Genomic DNA, 14,117 nt, shown 5'->3' on the forward strand with positions numbered 1-14,117 from the left:
AAAAAACGTGTTTCCAATTAGGCTCCGAGGAAGAAAGAACAACTCTCAATGCCAAGCACTACCAGAAATTTCACAAGAAATCCATTGTCATTCTCCGTCATCTTATCTTACCGCTTAGAGAAAATAATTTGGGGTGGGGGGCAATTAATGCACTTGTTACAGATAATAGTTAAAAAAAAAACCTTTTTTGTCCCACCTCCTGCAAACACGTTCTTACCAGTAATATAACGCATTAAGATTAAAATGAGGCAATTCTGGCGTGCGCGCGCACGGGACGTCGTGATTAGACAAAGGTCCCGTCCCGTGCAGCGTGTGAGTGGAGAGAGAGAGAGAGAGAGAGAGAGAGAGAGAGAGAGAGAGAGAGAGAGAGAGAGAGAGAGAGAGAGAGAGAGAGAGAGAGAGAGAGGAGAGAGAGAGAGAGAGAGAGAGAGAGAGAGAGAGAGAGAGAGAGAGAGAGAGAGAGAGAGAGAGAGAGAGAGAGAGAGCCGAGCCAGCACAGAGAGGCACGGAGACAGAGCGGAGCAGCATCAGGGCTTCAACATCTGGGGAAGAAATTAAAAGCATTTCACCAAACATAGAGCGAGAATAGGAAAAAGACATTGCTGGTGGTGGGATTGTTGCTTTTTTTTTCACACGGACATAAAATGAAAGGGTTACCTGACTGTACTCTGGATTTGGACTCACCGCTGCGACTTTGACACGAGAGTTGCGCAGAGTCTCTATGAGTTTTCTGTCGGGGGACATTCACGCACATCAAAATCAAACTCCGAGCGGGACATCCAGGCACCAGTCTGGGACTAAGCTAAACCACCTACACACCGCTCTCCCTGGAAAGTAATACAACGTGAGTATGTACGATTCTGCTCTTTTTTTCACCTTTTCTAACCGGTTCATTTCTCTCAAACTCCCACTTGATCCATTGGGAAAGAGGGAGATGAATTATTCATATATTTCCAACTACTAAGTCCTTTTTACGCACGCATCATCTGGGCATCTTTTACATAATCCAAAGTGTACCTGCCACGTAGACGTGGCGTGTATAGAGGTTTCGGTCCAGATAAAGGCTTTGATGGCTGAAGCAGATGCGTAAAAGACTGTGCGCGCCGTTGTTTCAGCGTGAGACGCGCAGTTGTGCGTATTCACAGGGTGAGAACAGGGATGAAGGGACTTGTTGCGCCAGAGCTGGCTCCTTATCAAACTCAGGGGCTTGTAGGAGGGAGTGGACTGGAAAAATAGAATGGGCGTTGGGTGTTGGAGTAAAAAGAATAATAAAAAAAACAAATAACAAACTTGACATCTGTCTTGATTCTCCACGCTGATTTGCACTTGCAGAATGTGGGTTGGAGCTTTCCTCCTTTGAATCTAATTCTATCTGTCTCCCAAATGTTTCCCCACTCCAAATGCTCTTTACAACAACTTGTCAGCCATCAATTATCACACTTGAGTTGTCAGCTCTAGCAACTGCTCAAACCCGAGGAGCAACACTGCTGGATGGTCCTCAGACATTACTTGTGGTGTTGGAATCTACCCAAAGTAAAAGCCTTGATGATGTGTACTGCTGGCAGGAGTTAATCTGCAGCTCCGGACCGGGTCCTTCAACTAACTTCTTACTAAAGTCTGTGAGATATTCGACACTGGAAAAACTGATGATGTAGTTAAAGATATGAAGAGTTGCTGATGGATGACTTCAACTCACCTGAAACCTCGAGGAAGAATAATGGCTGGAAACTGTGAAATTGGACAAGATGGTTCATCTTGAAATACTGTATAATGTTAGGACATGATGGCTATTTGCACCTAAACATGGATGGGTCTTCATCCAGATTAGAGATGTGTGGGCTGAGGATGAGGACAGGATACACAATGGACAGGTCAACAGTTCATCACAGGGTAAATACACACACATATATTCACACCTGAGGGTCATTGAAGTTACCGATTAATCGAGAACACATGTTTTTTTCTGAATCTGAATGACAAACAAGTTGCTTTAACTCAGCATATTGTTGGATCTGTTTGTGTTTTAAAGGAACCAGCTGTTTATTATCTCAAAACAGTTCTAATGGTTTATTTGAGGGGCATTTCACAAAAGTTCTCTTTTCGTTTTTGTGGGCCGTTGACATATTTGACAGTTACTTTGCTGCTGTCAAACTATCTCAGGGGACAATTTCTAGCCTCCCTTGAGACCTCTAACATTTCACTTAACTCTCAGACTAAATATCCATTTGAACATAAACCATCTCACATCTCCAGAGGAGAGATGGCAATTCAGGTTGACATACTTCTCTGTAGAGACCAAGGGATGGATTTATGTCACTTTAGGGACGGCCATAGGCTTTCTGGCTTGCTGCATTAAGGTTTTTTACTGATTCATTTGGGTGCACACAAAACAAAGCTTAATGCTGAATCATTTTGTACAGAAGACAGTTTTCTTAACTCTTTTATTAAAGATTCCATAAAATCCAGCCTATTGTATTGTCTAATATTATAGCTTTTCTATTTACTTAAACCCCCAGATACATGATAGCACAGGGGTTGTGCTCCGCCAAAGTGGTTCTTAACTGATTCCAAGGGTCCGCAGTAAAAGCAACCATATGCTTGCTACATGCTGTCATTGCTCTTTTGATGTTGGCCTAATTAACACTCATCTGGGTCTCAAATGGTTTGTGTGTGTGTGTGTGTGTGTGTGTGTGTGTGTGTGTGTGTGTGTGTGTGTGTGTGTGTGTGTGTGTGTGTGTGTGTGTGTGTGTGTGTGTGCGTGTGTGCGTGCGTGCGTGCGTGCGTGTGTGTGTAGGCTGAGGGAGAATGATGTTTACCTACCACCTACTGCCACAGACCTCGGGGGCTCTTTGATGCTATAGAGGGAGTATGGGGACATTTTACACCCCTGCTGATAGAATAGGTCAATAGTGGCTTTAAGCAGTGTGTTTTTTGTTTAATTAAGCAGTTGACAGACTCAAAATAAGGATTTCTGTTTTTGATTTCTTCCCAACCAAATTTTAAGATCTTTTAATGAGTCACATTTGTTGACTGTTGTCTGCAGCTCACATTGTTTTTTCCAGGCTGTTTGATGTACTGCAGACTCACATGGGTATTACTTGAAATGAGATGAAAACAAGAGATTAGCAGATATAAAACATCTTCACATCCTGATAATATAACCTTGGAGACTCTAATGTCCACACGTTCAAAATGTCCAAGGTTTCCATATATGTCGTTGCAGATTAAAGAATAAATAAATAAATAAATGAATAAATAGGTGCTTGGGCAACACACGACATCTTCGAAACTACTGTATTTACTGTATGCTTGGATCAGTGGTTTATTTGGTAAATACCTAGTATTAGATTCACCCATCCGCCATATTCAGAGTGGTACATCAGCTTTTTTGAGTCAGCAGTTATGATGTGTGACAATGGATAGTACAAACTCAATATGTCCAATTAACCTGTTTTCAGTTTTAATGCATGGGGATTATCTGAAATCTGTAATTCAAATGCAAAATGTCTCAAACACAGTGTTGTCTCGACCTGTTGTTAAAGTTAAGTTAAGTTAAGTTAAATCACCAATATGTGACCAAAAACGAGAAAGAAATACTGTCTTAATGGTGGAAAATCCATATCCGAGTATTTGTTTTTGTTACTGTTGGGTGTTTTGCATAGAGGAAAGCCGAATAATTGGACATGACAAGAACAGACTGCTCTTCTGTCTGGAAGAGATGGTAAACGACTTGAGACCCTTTTCAAATGCCTTGCATGCAAAGCAAGAGATAAGCTGATAAATATTAACGTCCCTCTTGAGCCGTGTTTGACTTCAAGTACTGAAAGGACTCCTCCAAACAATGTCACAACTGATTTGTAAGTCTCCGGTCTTCAGAATCTGTCTGAGTTTTCTCTGTGGTTTCTCGGTCATAAAATCGTATTATGTCACCATGGCTATGAGGCCTCAACAGTCCGTGGACAGGGGCTCACAGGGGCTCTTGGTTTCTCCAGCAACCATGGAGGCAGTGCAGGCTATTAGTTTTTTTTAAAGTTCCCACTGACAGGCTGCAAAAACACCCTCGGATGAAAGTTATTCCACAACTTGAGGGATGCTGAAGAGCCGCAACACGGTTTGAGGGGCGAAGTTGACACTTCTGACTTCTGACCTTCTTGATCAAACTAAACAGAACTCCCACTGCAAAGACTTAGTGTCTCCCCCGAAGATGGCTGTTTTATGTTTCCCCACATGAGCTCGGACATCCGTCAAGAGAAAGGGTCCTTGAAACATCTGTGTTGTGATTACTGAAAGCATGATCTCTCCTCCCCCTTGTCTAAGAACCCACATTCCACCCATTCTTATGCCAAAGTTTCAAGATTGCTTCCACATTCAGGCAGGTAAAAAATGTATTCAATGACTATGTGGGCATTATTGTAGCTAAACTATTTGTCAGTGCATATAGAGAATTGTCTGTATTTCTGCCCTGTCTCATAATTTGTCTGTCTGTAATTAAGTTTTTAAATGTGTAAGAAATCGCTCATCTGCATTAGAATTTATTTGTACATGTATTAAGATTTGTCAATGCATACAAATATATTTGTAGTTGAGAAGGCTGTTTTCACTTAGATGTGGAGTTGCGATTTTTCACCCAGACTGTTAAACAAGCCGGGTCCTCTCAGGACAGACACGATTATTCTCTATCTTATCTTGTGGGTTTTTTAGTTTTTTTCTAAATATGCTTTTTTGTTGTAGTTCCTCTTTCAGTTTACTGTAGGTTATTGGTAAAAACCACTTCCTGTTTTTCAACTACTTATCTTTAACATCAGATTAGAAGGTCACATTTCTGGGTTTTTTGGTGAGACACCTTGTTCAGTCACACATAGAAGTCATTTAATTCTTCCAAAAATGCAGCGGTTAGAGAAACCTAGTTTACTCTTCCGTGAGTAAACAAGTACGTCAACAATCTGCAGTGTTGCATGATGGTAAAGGTGCGCACAACTAAGAATGTAATGGCATAGTTTGTTTTGAAAGGTGGATGGTGGAGTTTCAGCATAATGCAATAAAAACACATTCAAAAACCAATGTATCATTCTGATTGTATTGACATCAGCAAAGTATTCACTGAAAAAGTATTCCTTTTTAAAAAAAACAACAGATGCAAACCTTTACTTGAGATGATCTGTAGACGTCCGTGTTGGAGAACTAACAAGAACAAGTCACATTATATTGTTATCCAGGGGAGTCAAACACAGTTTAGTTCAGCGGCCACATACAGCCCAATTTCATCTTGAGTGAGCTGAAGTGGTAAAATAGTAGCATAAGAGCCTTTACATTTTTAATTTGAAGCTTTTCTGTGTTGCGCCACAGTTTGTACATGATGAAAATGTTGATATTTCTGCAAAACCAAATAATTACTACTGAAAATGACTACAGTCGTAATCCATTGGTTTCCATGGCGACAAATGTGGCGTTGGCGAAGCTATGTGCTTTACTGAGTGCCTGTCCTGGTTAATTTAATTTAATTTTTCCGATTTCCAAGCCGTTATAAGACCTCAAAAAAGTCTGGTATGTTAGCTAAAAAGAGAAAAGAAGTGTCCAAGCATGGATGGATGGACGGATAGGTTAGGCAGAGGTGCGGAAACTCAACCAATCATGTGACATAATGAACATGTTTATTTTCCCGCTTGTGACTAGAATATAGCTGTCACTTTTACTCTTCACTATTCAATTAGATGTAATGATGAGATGGAACTTTCCTGAAGATACAAACTTCAATATCTTGTTTCGAGGATGAGTGGAAATCATTTTTGATTGATATTGACATTGCCCAAGTTTGATGGCAACTTTTTTACTTTCTTTTTCTTCAACCAGAAATAGTTTTGTTTTTTTTGGGGGGAGGGGGCTCATAGAACTTGTTAGAGAGAGCCCAGGTGATGCCACTCAAGTTAAATAATGTCCATCTCTTTCTCAGACCATCCTGCTTGCCAGCTTGCGAAGACAAGGGCCGAAATATAAGTGAAAAGCTCTGTTGTCTTTGAAATTCCCCGCAGGAACCACATGTCACATCCTTGCAGTGTATTTAAGGTATCCAGATGGCTCAGAGAAGTGCAGACAGACTCTAAGAAAATAGAGACGATAATGAGAAAGAAGCACATCAGAGAGACAGGAAGACTGGAAAAAGCCCAGATATGCAGACAGATCCAGATGTACATAAGTTTGGCATTTGGATACTTGGTATACCTTTATTCTGCAGACTGTGACCGATCACTTACAGTTACCCGTGTGTAGATCTGACCGGCCTTCAAGGAGTCAGTGAGAAATTGTGACTGGAATGAAAAGCATTTTTCATGTTGCATGCGATACAACTGAAGTTTTTCCAAAGTTGCTTCGTGGTGTAAATTTACCCATCATGACTTTATTAAAACAATTACAATTTGAATCATTGCTAGCAGAGATACAAGAACTTTACTGAAGCAGAAATAGGACAATGGCCTATCAATGCTATGTAACTTTACAAAGAGAGGTATATTCAGGTTCAGAAGAACTGAAATACACATTTGGTTTGACCTTTCACTGTAGTCTTAGATTCTAATGTGGCACCCCACTGATCTCGGAACTGTCTGTCTTCTGACTTATTTGTGAACAATGACAGATTATAATATTCATACTCCACATCACTGCAGTTGTCTGGTATGAGCTTACAACTTTTTAAGTCTTGCTTTAGGCATTTTTTCAGTCCGCTTTCATTTTAAGCATTTAATCAGTGTCGACGCAGTACCGCAGGTGGAATCATTACAAAAGTTACTCATTGTGAAGATTACACACCAGATTTCAATGCAGAAAACTTAATCTACTGAGATAAAATTGCATCACGGCTATACGGGGTGGAATTTTGTCAGATTCCAAGAACAAATCAGAGTTGACAGCAGCGGTGCATTTGCTCTATAAAATTGTGTCGAGTCATTCTTGAGAGGCTGCCGAAGAAACATCAAGAGAGCAGAGAAATGTTGGTCAGAGTGACCAGAAGCTCTAATCAGGTGCTGGTCACACAGGCCACGAGTCAGGCATCAGGGCGACTGCCCGGCCACAGTCTGGCCACATTGGAGCAGAATCAGTCTCGTGCTGGCTGACACAGGACCGCTGGGCTAAGAAAAAAAACAAAACCATGCACATTACAGCGATATAGTTTAAAATGATCTGGACTGACTTCCTAAGTCCCAAAATAGAAAGAGGAACCAAAATCTGCAAGAATATGGAAATCATTTTGAAAGTAAAATCCATTGCTGAGTACTGTATATTAATATGCTTTGATTGCCTTTTTAAATTGAGGTGAAGTGGCACCAATGAGATTCGGGGGTTTAAGTTGATGACATGCACGAATCGTACAAATATGGTCAAATGCCACACGAGTGCAATCGAAATTGTATTAATTATTGATTCAGTTACTAATTTTCTGACCTGATTATTGTTAAAACCCAACGAGTCGACATGTTTCTACAAGAGTAAGCAGCCGTCAGACTCTCTGTTGAACATTGTGGCTGCACACATTCTGGTCAAATGCTTCTCAAAAGGTTCTGATTGTGCGCAGCAGAGACGTTTCACCTTTCAATGTGGCACATACCTGGTGCATAGAGTCACGACAAAGCCTGAATGCTTCATGTTTTGGCCCAGCCTGGGCTGGTTCTTGAACCACTGAGGAGCCTTTGTGGGGAAACCCTCAGGAGGCAGCTCACAGTGAACTGCGTTCGAGTGAATTTTAAAAGGATCTTTCGAAGCTTAGAGACTCTTCTAAAGCTTAAGGCAGCAAATGTTGAGCATGGGGCTTCTGAAAAGTACCGAAAAAAAAAAAGAAATCCTTGTGTAATCCTGATGTAAGTTCTTATTGTTAATACCTTATTGGAACTTAAAATGCTTTTTTACTTTGGTAGAAAAGAAGTAAAACAGCACAACCTAGAATACTTTCACTCGTCAGAAACTATCTTCTAATGCTCCCGTTTTTTTTTTTTTCTCTCTTCTAAAGCACTTGGTTTCTGCTGTTTAAATGCAAAATAAATAAAAATGGTCCTGCTTTCCGCACTAAAGCAGTGAAGAGTGAAACAAGCTCAGTTGGACTGAGGTCAAACTCCTCAACTACATTCCTCTGCCTGGTCGTAAAAGCTCCCCGGTTGTCTCGTCTGTGCCAAAAAAGTACTGTCCCTCTGGATTGTTCTAATATTGAGATGAGGGGGCTCTGTGGAAAGAAATGGGACACCAAGTCGTGATATACTGGTTACACAATATTGACTTCAAAGCTGCGAAATAACTGGAGAAAACAGAAAATGTCTTAAATAAGGATTTAGGAATGCTTAAGTGTAGCACTGTTCTTTTGTTGATTGTAATTTCAGTGTAGCTTATGCTCACATGCAACCACTTGTTTCTCTTCATTTCGCAGTATTAGTAATAGTGACAGGCCCCGGCATTAAAATGATGAATTTGAAGAACTCTTTTGAGTGGAGATCTGAAACTTCTGCGGGGCCGCGCTGACGCAATGCTCATATTGCAGCGCTCCTATTGCAACGGGGCTCTCTGGTGATGCAATCTGTGGAATCTGTCTCTAATAAGAGTGATTTCATGAGAGGACGGCCAAACACACCCCAAAAAATGAGCTGCTGACAAAGCTGACACACATGGTGGAAACTGTTCGTCTGGAGCCAGTCGTTGTTAATTAGTGGGAGAAGTTTGGTTAACCTCATCAAGCCACTTCTTTCAATAGTTACTACACAAGTTTGAGTGCAGTCGAAGCCCCCCTCCTGAAACTTAAGCTTTTCATCGCGTTAACATTTCCACATGGTGCTTTTCATGAGGTAAAAGACATGTTGCAGGTACATATTTATATGCGTGGTCCTGCATGGATCGGAGGTGATTCAAATATGATATATGGTTTTAGTTGGTAGAGAAAATCACACGTTCAAGGTAAAGAACATCCAATGTAGTGAGGCTGAAAGCTCCTGTTACGTTATGGCACGTTTCCAATATTCTAAAGAGCAGTGCCTGAAGTTTATTATCATTCTGATCCTTCAATCTGGTAAACAGGTGGCGTTGCTTAAAAGTATTGGAGGGAAACACTTCAGTAAAATACTTTTGGGTCTTTACTCTACGGTAATTCTCAAAAGAAAAACTCTTAAAGGGGTCATATAATGCAAAATTCACTTTCTAATGGTTTTCCAACAGTAACATGCCTGGGAATGATGCCCCAGAATCTCTTTTTTAAAAAGTGTCTTGCTCCAATGAGCCAATCAGAAATCAAACACTTTATACCGTCATTGGGGGCTTAGCCAATCCCAATGAATATAGGTCCTCCCTTTGACCCTCCCACAATTAGGCAGCTCTGCTCTGGCACATGGCACCACGAGAGGAAGTACTTCCTCCTCTTCCCAAGATGGGCATGTGTGGGCGGAGCCAGTCCAGCTCACACAGACACAGCAGATTCTGAATGCAGCTCCTATGATCCAGTATTTAAATGGAGGACAATCAAGGAAAAGCTGGATTTGGGGTCATAAACTTTGGATACAACGTTTTTAGACCAATGAGACCCATGATAAATTGTTGAAAAACTGTATAATATGACCCCTTTAACAAACTTTTACATTTTGTGAATCCCCCCAACTGTATATGTATATGCATATATATATTTTGCTGTTGTTGGGCAAATTTTTAAGAAGCATGAACTTGCCCAAGTGCTTTTTCTCAGTTCTTTTGGTTTAAGGTTTTCTTTCTTTATAGACTGTTTGCAGCATGTATGAAGGCAAGACATATAAACTCCAAGTAGTGCCTGCTACCAGACACGCCTACTTGTTAGAGTTGTTATCTCTCTGCAGCTATCAAAGGATTTAATGAGTAAACACACACACACACACACACACACACACACTCACACACACACACACACACACACACACACACACACACACACACACACACACACACACACACACACACACACACACACACACACATACACACACACACGCACACACACGGTGCAATGTCCACATGGATTTTTGATTCACAAGTATGCAGCTGCTTTCTAAACAACCACTGTGAATATTCAGTGACAAAATTTTGAAACTTTTGTCACTGTTATAAGAATCTGCTCTCATGATAACACCACATAACAGCTCTGCCTTCATCACATTTTGCATTTGTGTGTTATGTGCTTGAATAATATTTCTTTTCTCTAAACACACAAGTGCTTCTGTTTTTTTTTTGTTTTTTTTCAATCAACTGATATCAGGTTCCTTCTGAGCCGCCTGTTCACTCCCATACACCTGATTCAAATGAATAGGCTGTTAGCGGGCCTCTGCAGGGCTTCGTGACCCTCTCATATGAATCAGGTGCGTGGGAGCAAAGAGATGGCTCAGACCTCCAAATACTGGGTAGGATTAGGAAACTATTTTGCCCTTAAGTTTTTGAAATGCAATGGCGAAAAGACAGTTTTGTACTGGATTGCAGGTCACCTTCTGAAAACATGTACATCAGTCACAACGTGACTCCCTGTGAGCTTTTCTCAGGCTCACTGTATGTGGGTCCATGTCGCCCCAAGTGGTAGTAAATCTCACGATGCAAATAAAAGTGGGAAGGCTGTCGTGAAACCACTGCTTTGTGCCTCTGATAGCTGTCGGAAACTGCACAAATGCCACGAAGGTTAACATTTCTAAAGGCCTTCTTGAGGATTAATTTCAGGGTTACGCTTTCTTTTTCTCGGCTTTACCCGGCTTTACCTAAACATGTGGAACAGATCACAGCAGAAAGAATGGAAAGCTTATTAGTAGTACGTTCAGCAAATGAAAGGGTGCATTATGTGCCGCATCGGAGATAACAAGCTGGTTTTCAGTTGTCATTCAGCTTTCAAATCTAAAGAGTAAACATATTAAATGGCTTTAACATGTTTGTTTTGGTTTTGATATGGTGATCTACTCTTCAGCAATATATTCACCGTATTTAACACCTTTCTCTTTCTGGGCTGTCACGGTGCGGTGCCCGGGGGGGCTGTTGGGGGTCAAGGGTCATGCTCAGGGATTCATGATTTCTCTAACCCCAAGGCCACCACGGCACTGTTTATCATGCTGTTCATCACTGAGTAATAACATTTGTTTCAGGGACTTTTTAACGAAACAGAAGCAGCTGAAGCAGTCTCTGTGTAATTTGGCAGCAGTGAGTTAACTCCTTCTCCCCGGGGGGGTAATGCATTATTTAGTCCTCCAAGAGCAGTTGCTGTCAAAGTGCTTCTGTCCATCATGTGAGGATTTGCTTTTGCTTAAATGCTCTGCACTGTGCTTTCTAAATATTTCTGCAGTCAACATCTGACTTTTTAGTTCATAATCACTTCAGTGTTCTCAGATATTCTCAAAGAATCTACAGCATTCCCTAAATACCTCATTTTATTCCACTCTGTTCAAATACTGTCCTTTTTTTATTGTTAAGGCTGTGCTCTCTATATTCACGGTGACCGATGGATTTGATGATATTTGAGGTTTTTGTGTGCTGGGATGGAAGTCCTGAAGTGGTTTCAAGGGTATCACCCACTGACGAGCTGTGAATCAGCCCGACACGGCTGCAGTCACACATGAGTCAACGCCAACTCTCAATCCAGGCCTTGTCCCCGCCACTCGGTCGGTACGCAGCAACTGTTTGAGAGTATGTGCGAGTGTGAGGGTGTGTGTGTTTGGTGGTGGTGGTGGTGGTGGTGGGATGGGGTTTGTGTGCACTCGTCTGTGATGTTGGAGAGAAAGTGAAGAGAATGAGAGTCTATGTGTATGAGTGTTTGCGTGCACTCTGGATCGCAGAAGTCCTGTTTCTCTGCTTTCTAGGGTGGGAGTCTGGGAACAATGGGCACATTGTGCGGGGAGTTGGCAAAGTCAGGGGGGCGGGAGGTAGCAGTGGTGGACGAGAAGCAGCAGCAGGAGGAGGAGGTGGAGGAGGAGGCAGCAGGGGAGAGCTGAGGGGAAGAGGGATGACTGAAGATGAGTGCACAGGAGAAAAAACAGAGTTTAAGTGATGCTGGAAAGAAGATGCGGAAAGGAATGGAGTCGTAGAGGATTAAGTGAATAAAGCATTGCAATCTAGGCAAAAAGATTTCTTTATGGTCATTTGTTGAATATAGGTACAAAATAAACTAAATGGTGGATCAAGAAACACAAAGAAAACCCCAGTGCAGGATAGGTTCAATAAAAGATTGCTTGCCAGTCTCGGGTCGTATGTCAGGATTTGTCAGGATTTGTCAGGAGGTGTTTTCTAACTGGCTGTAATATTGTCTGTTGGAGTGGGAGGGTCACCGTTTCTTTGTAAAGAAGCAAAGAACATTTGTCATATTTTTGATATCCACAATAATAAGTCACCAAAAAATTACATTTCCTACTTTACCTGTTCTCCACTACTCAGTCTGTAGGTCATATGTTTGTATATGACACAGTCTGACGCCCTCCAAGCAAATCAGTGGCCATGATCCAGGACTCTGAAGATCTTGAGAGGCCTTTCAAAAAGCTTGGCGATTTCAAGCACTTGATAGTTGTTAGTGCAATAATATGTATTTATTTTTATTCACAAAACAAGCAAAAACAACTGTGAGAATCTTCCCTGTGGGGACAGTCTGCAAGATTTTAGTTGAATGTTTCCCTTAAGCCCTCTACTTTTAGTTTGTGGTGTGGTTCATTGTTACAACGCCTCAGCCATTGTTTTATGTACCGTTGCATCTGTCGGGGAATTTGCTAATCTAAAACTGAATCGCTCACCAGACCATCTGTTGGTGCAAAGTGGTATTACAGGACTAGAAGCCCTGATTAAGTGGGTTTAGCTTCACTTCATTAAATGTTCCTGCAATCCTACCCATACTTCTAACCTCTCTACCGTATCTACCTAAATGTTTAACTTTGGTCACTGGAGCAAATCCCAGCTGTCAACAGGTAAAGGCAGGGATCATTTAGGATGAATCACATAGACTTAAATTCACACATAACGGCCATTTCGAAAGTCCCCCATTAGCCTCAGACATGTGTTTTAAGGAAGAAACATGTGTAACACAAGAAAACATGTGCACGCATAAGGAGATTTTTTTTTTTTTAAACTATGAAAAGAAAAGCCCAAAGCCTGGACTTGAACCGGGGATCTTCTAACCATTAGGGCGCTAATTTGCAACCCAATATGCAACCGTTTTCGTTGACATTTGTTTTTGTTTTTCGCCTCAGTTTGTTGACTATTTTTACAAGTTTCATCTGAACAAAAGAAAAAAACCTGTCTGAACAAAGTTGAATGGTTTTATTGCTCAAATTGTTGCCCAAGTTTTATTGGAAGGTGTTCAACAGTGGAGGTTGAGCACCTTGTATGGCAGCTGCTGGTGTGGATCCGTGCTCTTGAATGGGTAAAAAGAACGACAAGAAATGTGCTTTGAGACTGCTGAAGCATTGAAAAATGTGAGTCCATATATCATATCTTGATAGCAGATACTGTTAACCTCAGGTATGAGAAACTCATAATTGCTCATCAATTCTTTAGAGAGTAACTAATATAAACACCAGACTACTGTGAAACAAAACAAAAAAAAACAGCTGCAGCACAATTTGCAAGCATTCAGAGAAGCAACTTTCTATCACTTCCACATGTTCCCTCTGTCTCTCATAACTCCTGCACATCAAAGGCCGCCTTGAAAAATGCCCCATTTTAATGCTGCAATTCATTTGAAAAACCAGGAACAGTTTCACATTTTTAGAAAGCAGATGTTGACTCTGCTGCATATTAAGACAATCCTTTTCTCCCCCCAGTAATGTATGCATTACTGAAATTACTCTCACCTGCTTTATTTAAAAAAAAAGAAAAAAAAGAAGCAATTTTATAATTCTTTCAATGTTCAAAAACCTCAAACTCAGAGTTTACACGGAGTTATCCATGCTGATGAATTGTGGTGACCATTATTTGAGCAATAAAACGTCAGCATTTTTGAGTGAGCTGCAGATGAACTATTAAGTTCTTAAAAGAGAAACTTCATTGTAACTCCCTGTAAAAATGTGCATCGGTCTTGACCTCACTTAGAAGATAATGGCTTTGCAGACATAAGTCATACATCTATACAGACTATTAGGAACAAATGAGCTGTAGATCAGATT

The 14,117-nt window shown here is 41.0% G+C and overlaps 1 protein-coding gene across 2 annotated transcripts in view; it reads left to right on the forward strand.

Annotated features, from left to right (window-relative positions):
* Positions 1–464: 464 nt before the first annotated feature.
* The window catches only part of lpar1 (lysophosphatidic acid receptor 1), a 44,111-nt gene continuing 30,458 nt past the window's right edge, over positions 465–14,117 (forward strand). Inside the window, exon 1 of one of the 2 annotated variants that reach the window (XM_080476928.1) lies at positions 465–844. Coding sequence is in view for 1 of the 2 variants with exons in the window: in XM_080476927.1 (XP_080333053.1) it covers position 848 (1 nt within the window). In the remaining variant the exon portion in view is untranslated. Of the gene's footprint in view, positions 849–14,117 lie in introns of both variants that reach the window. The other variant, XM_080476927.1, reaches the window with a different exon arrangement.

Source organism: Lipophrys pholis (assembly GCF_963383615.2).
Source record: "Lipophrys pholis genome assembly, chromosome: 12".
NCBI lineage: Eukaryota > Metazoa > Chordata > Actinopteri > Blenniiformes > Blenniidae > Lipophrys > Lipophrys pholis.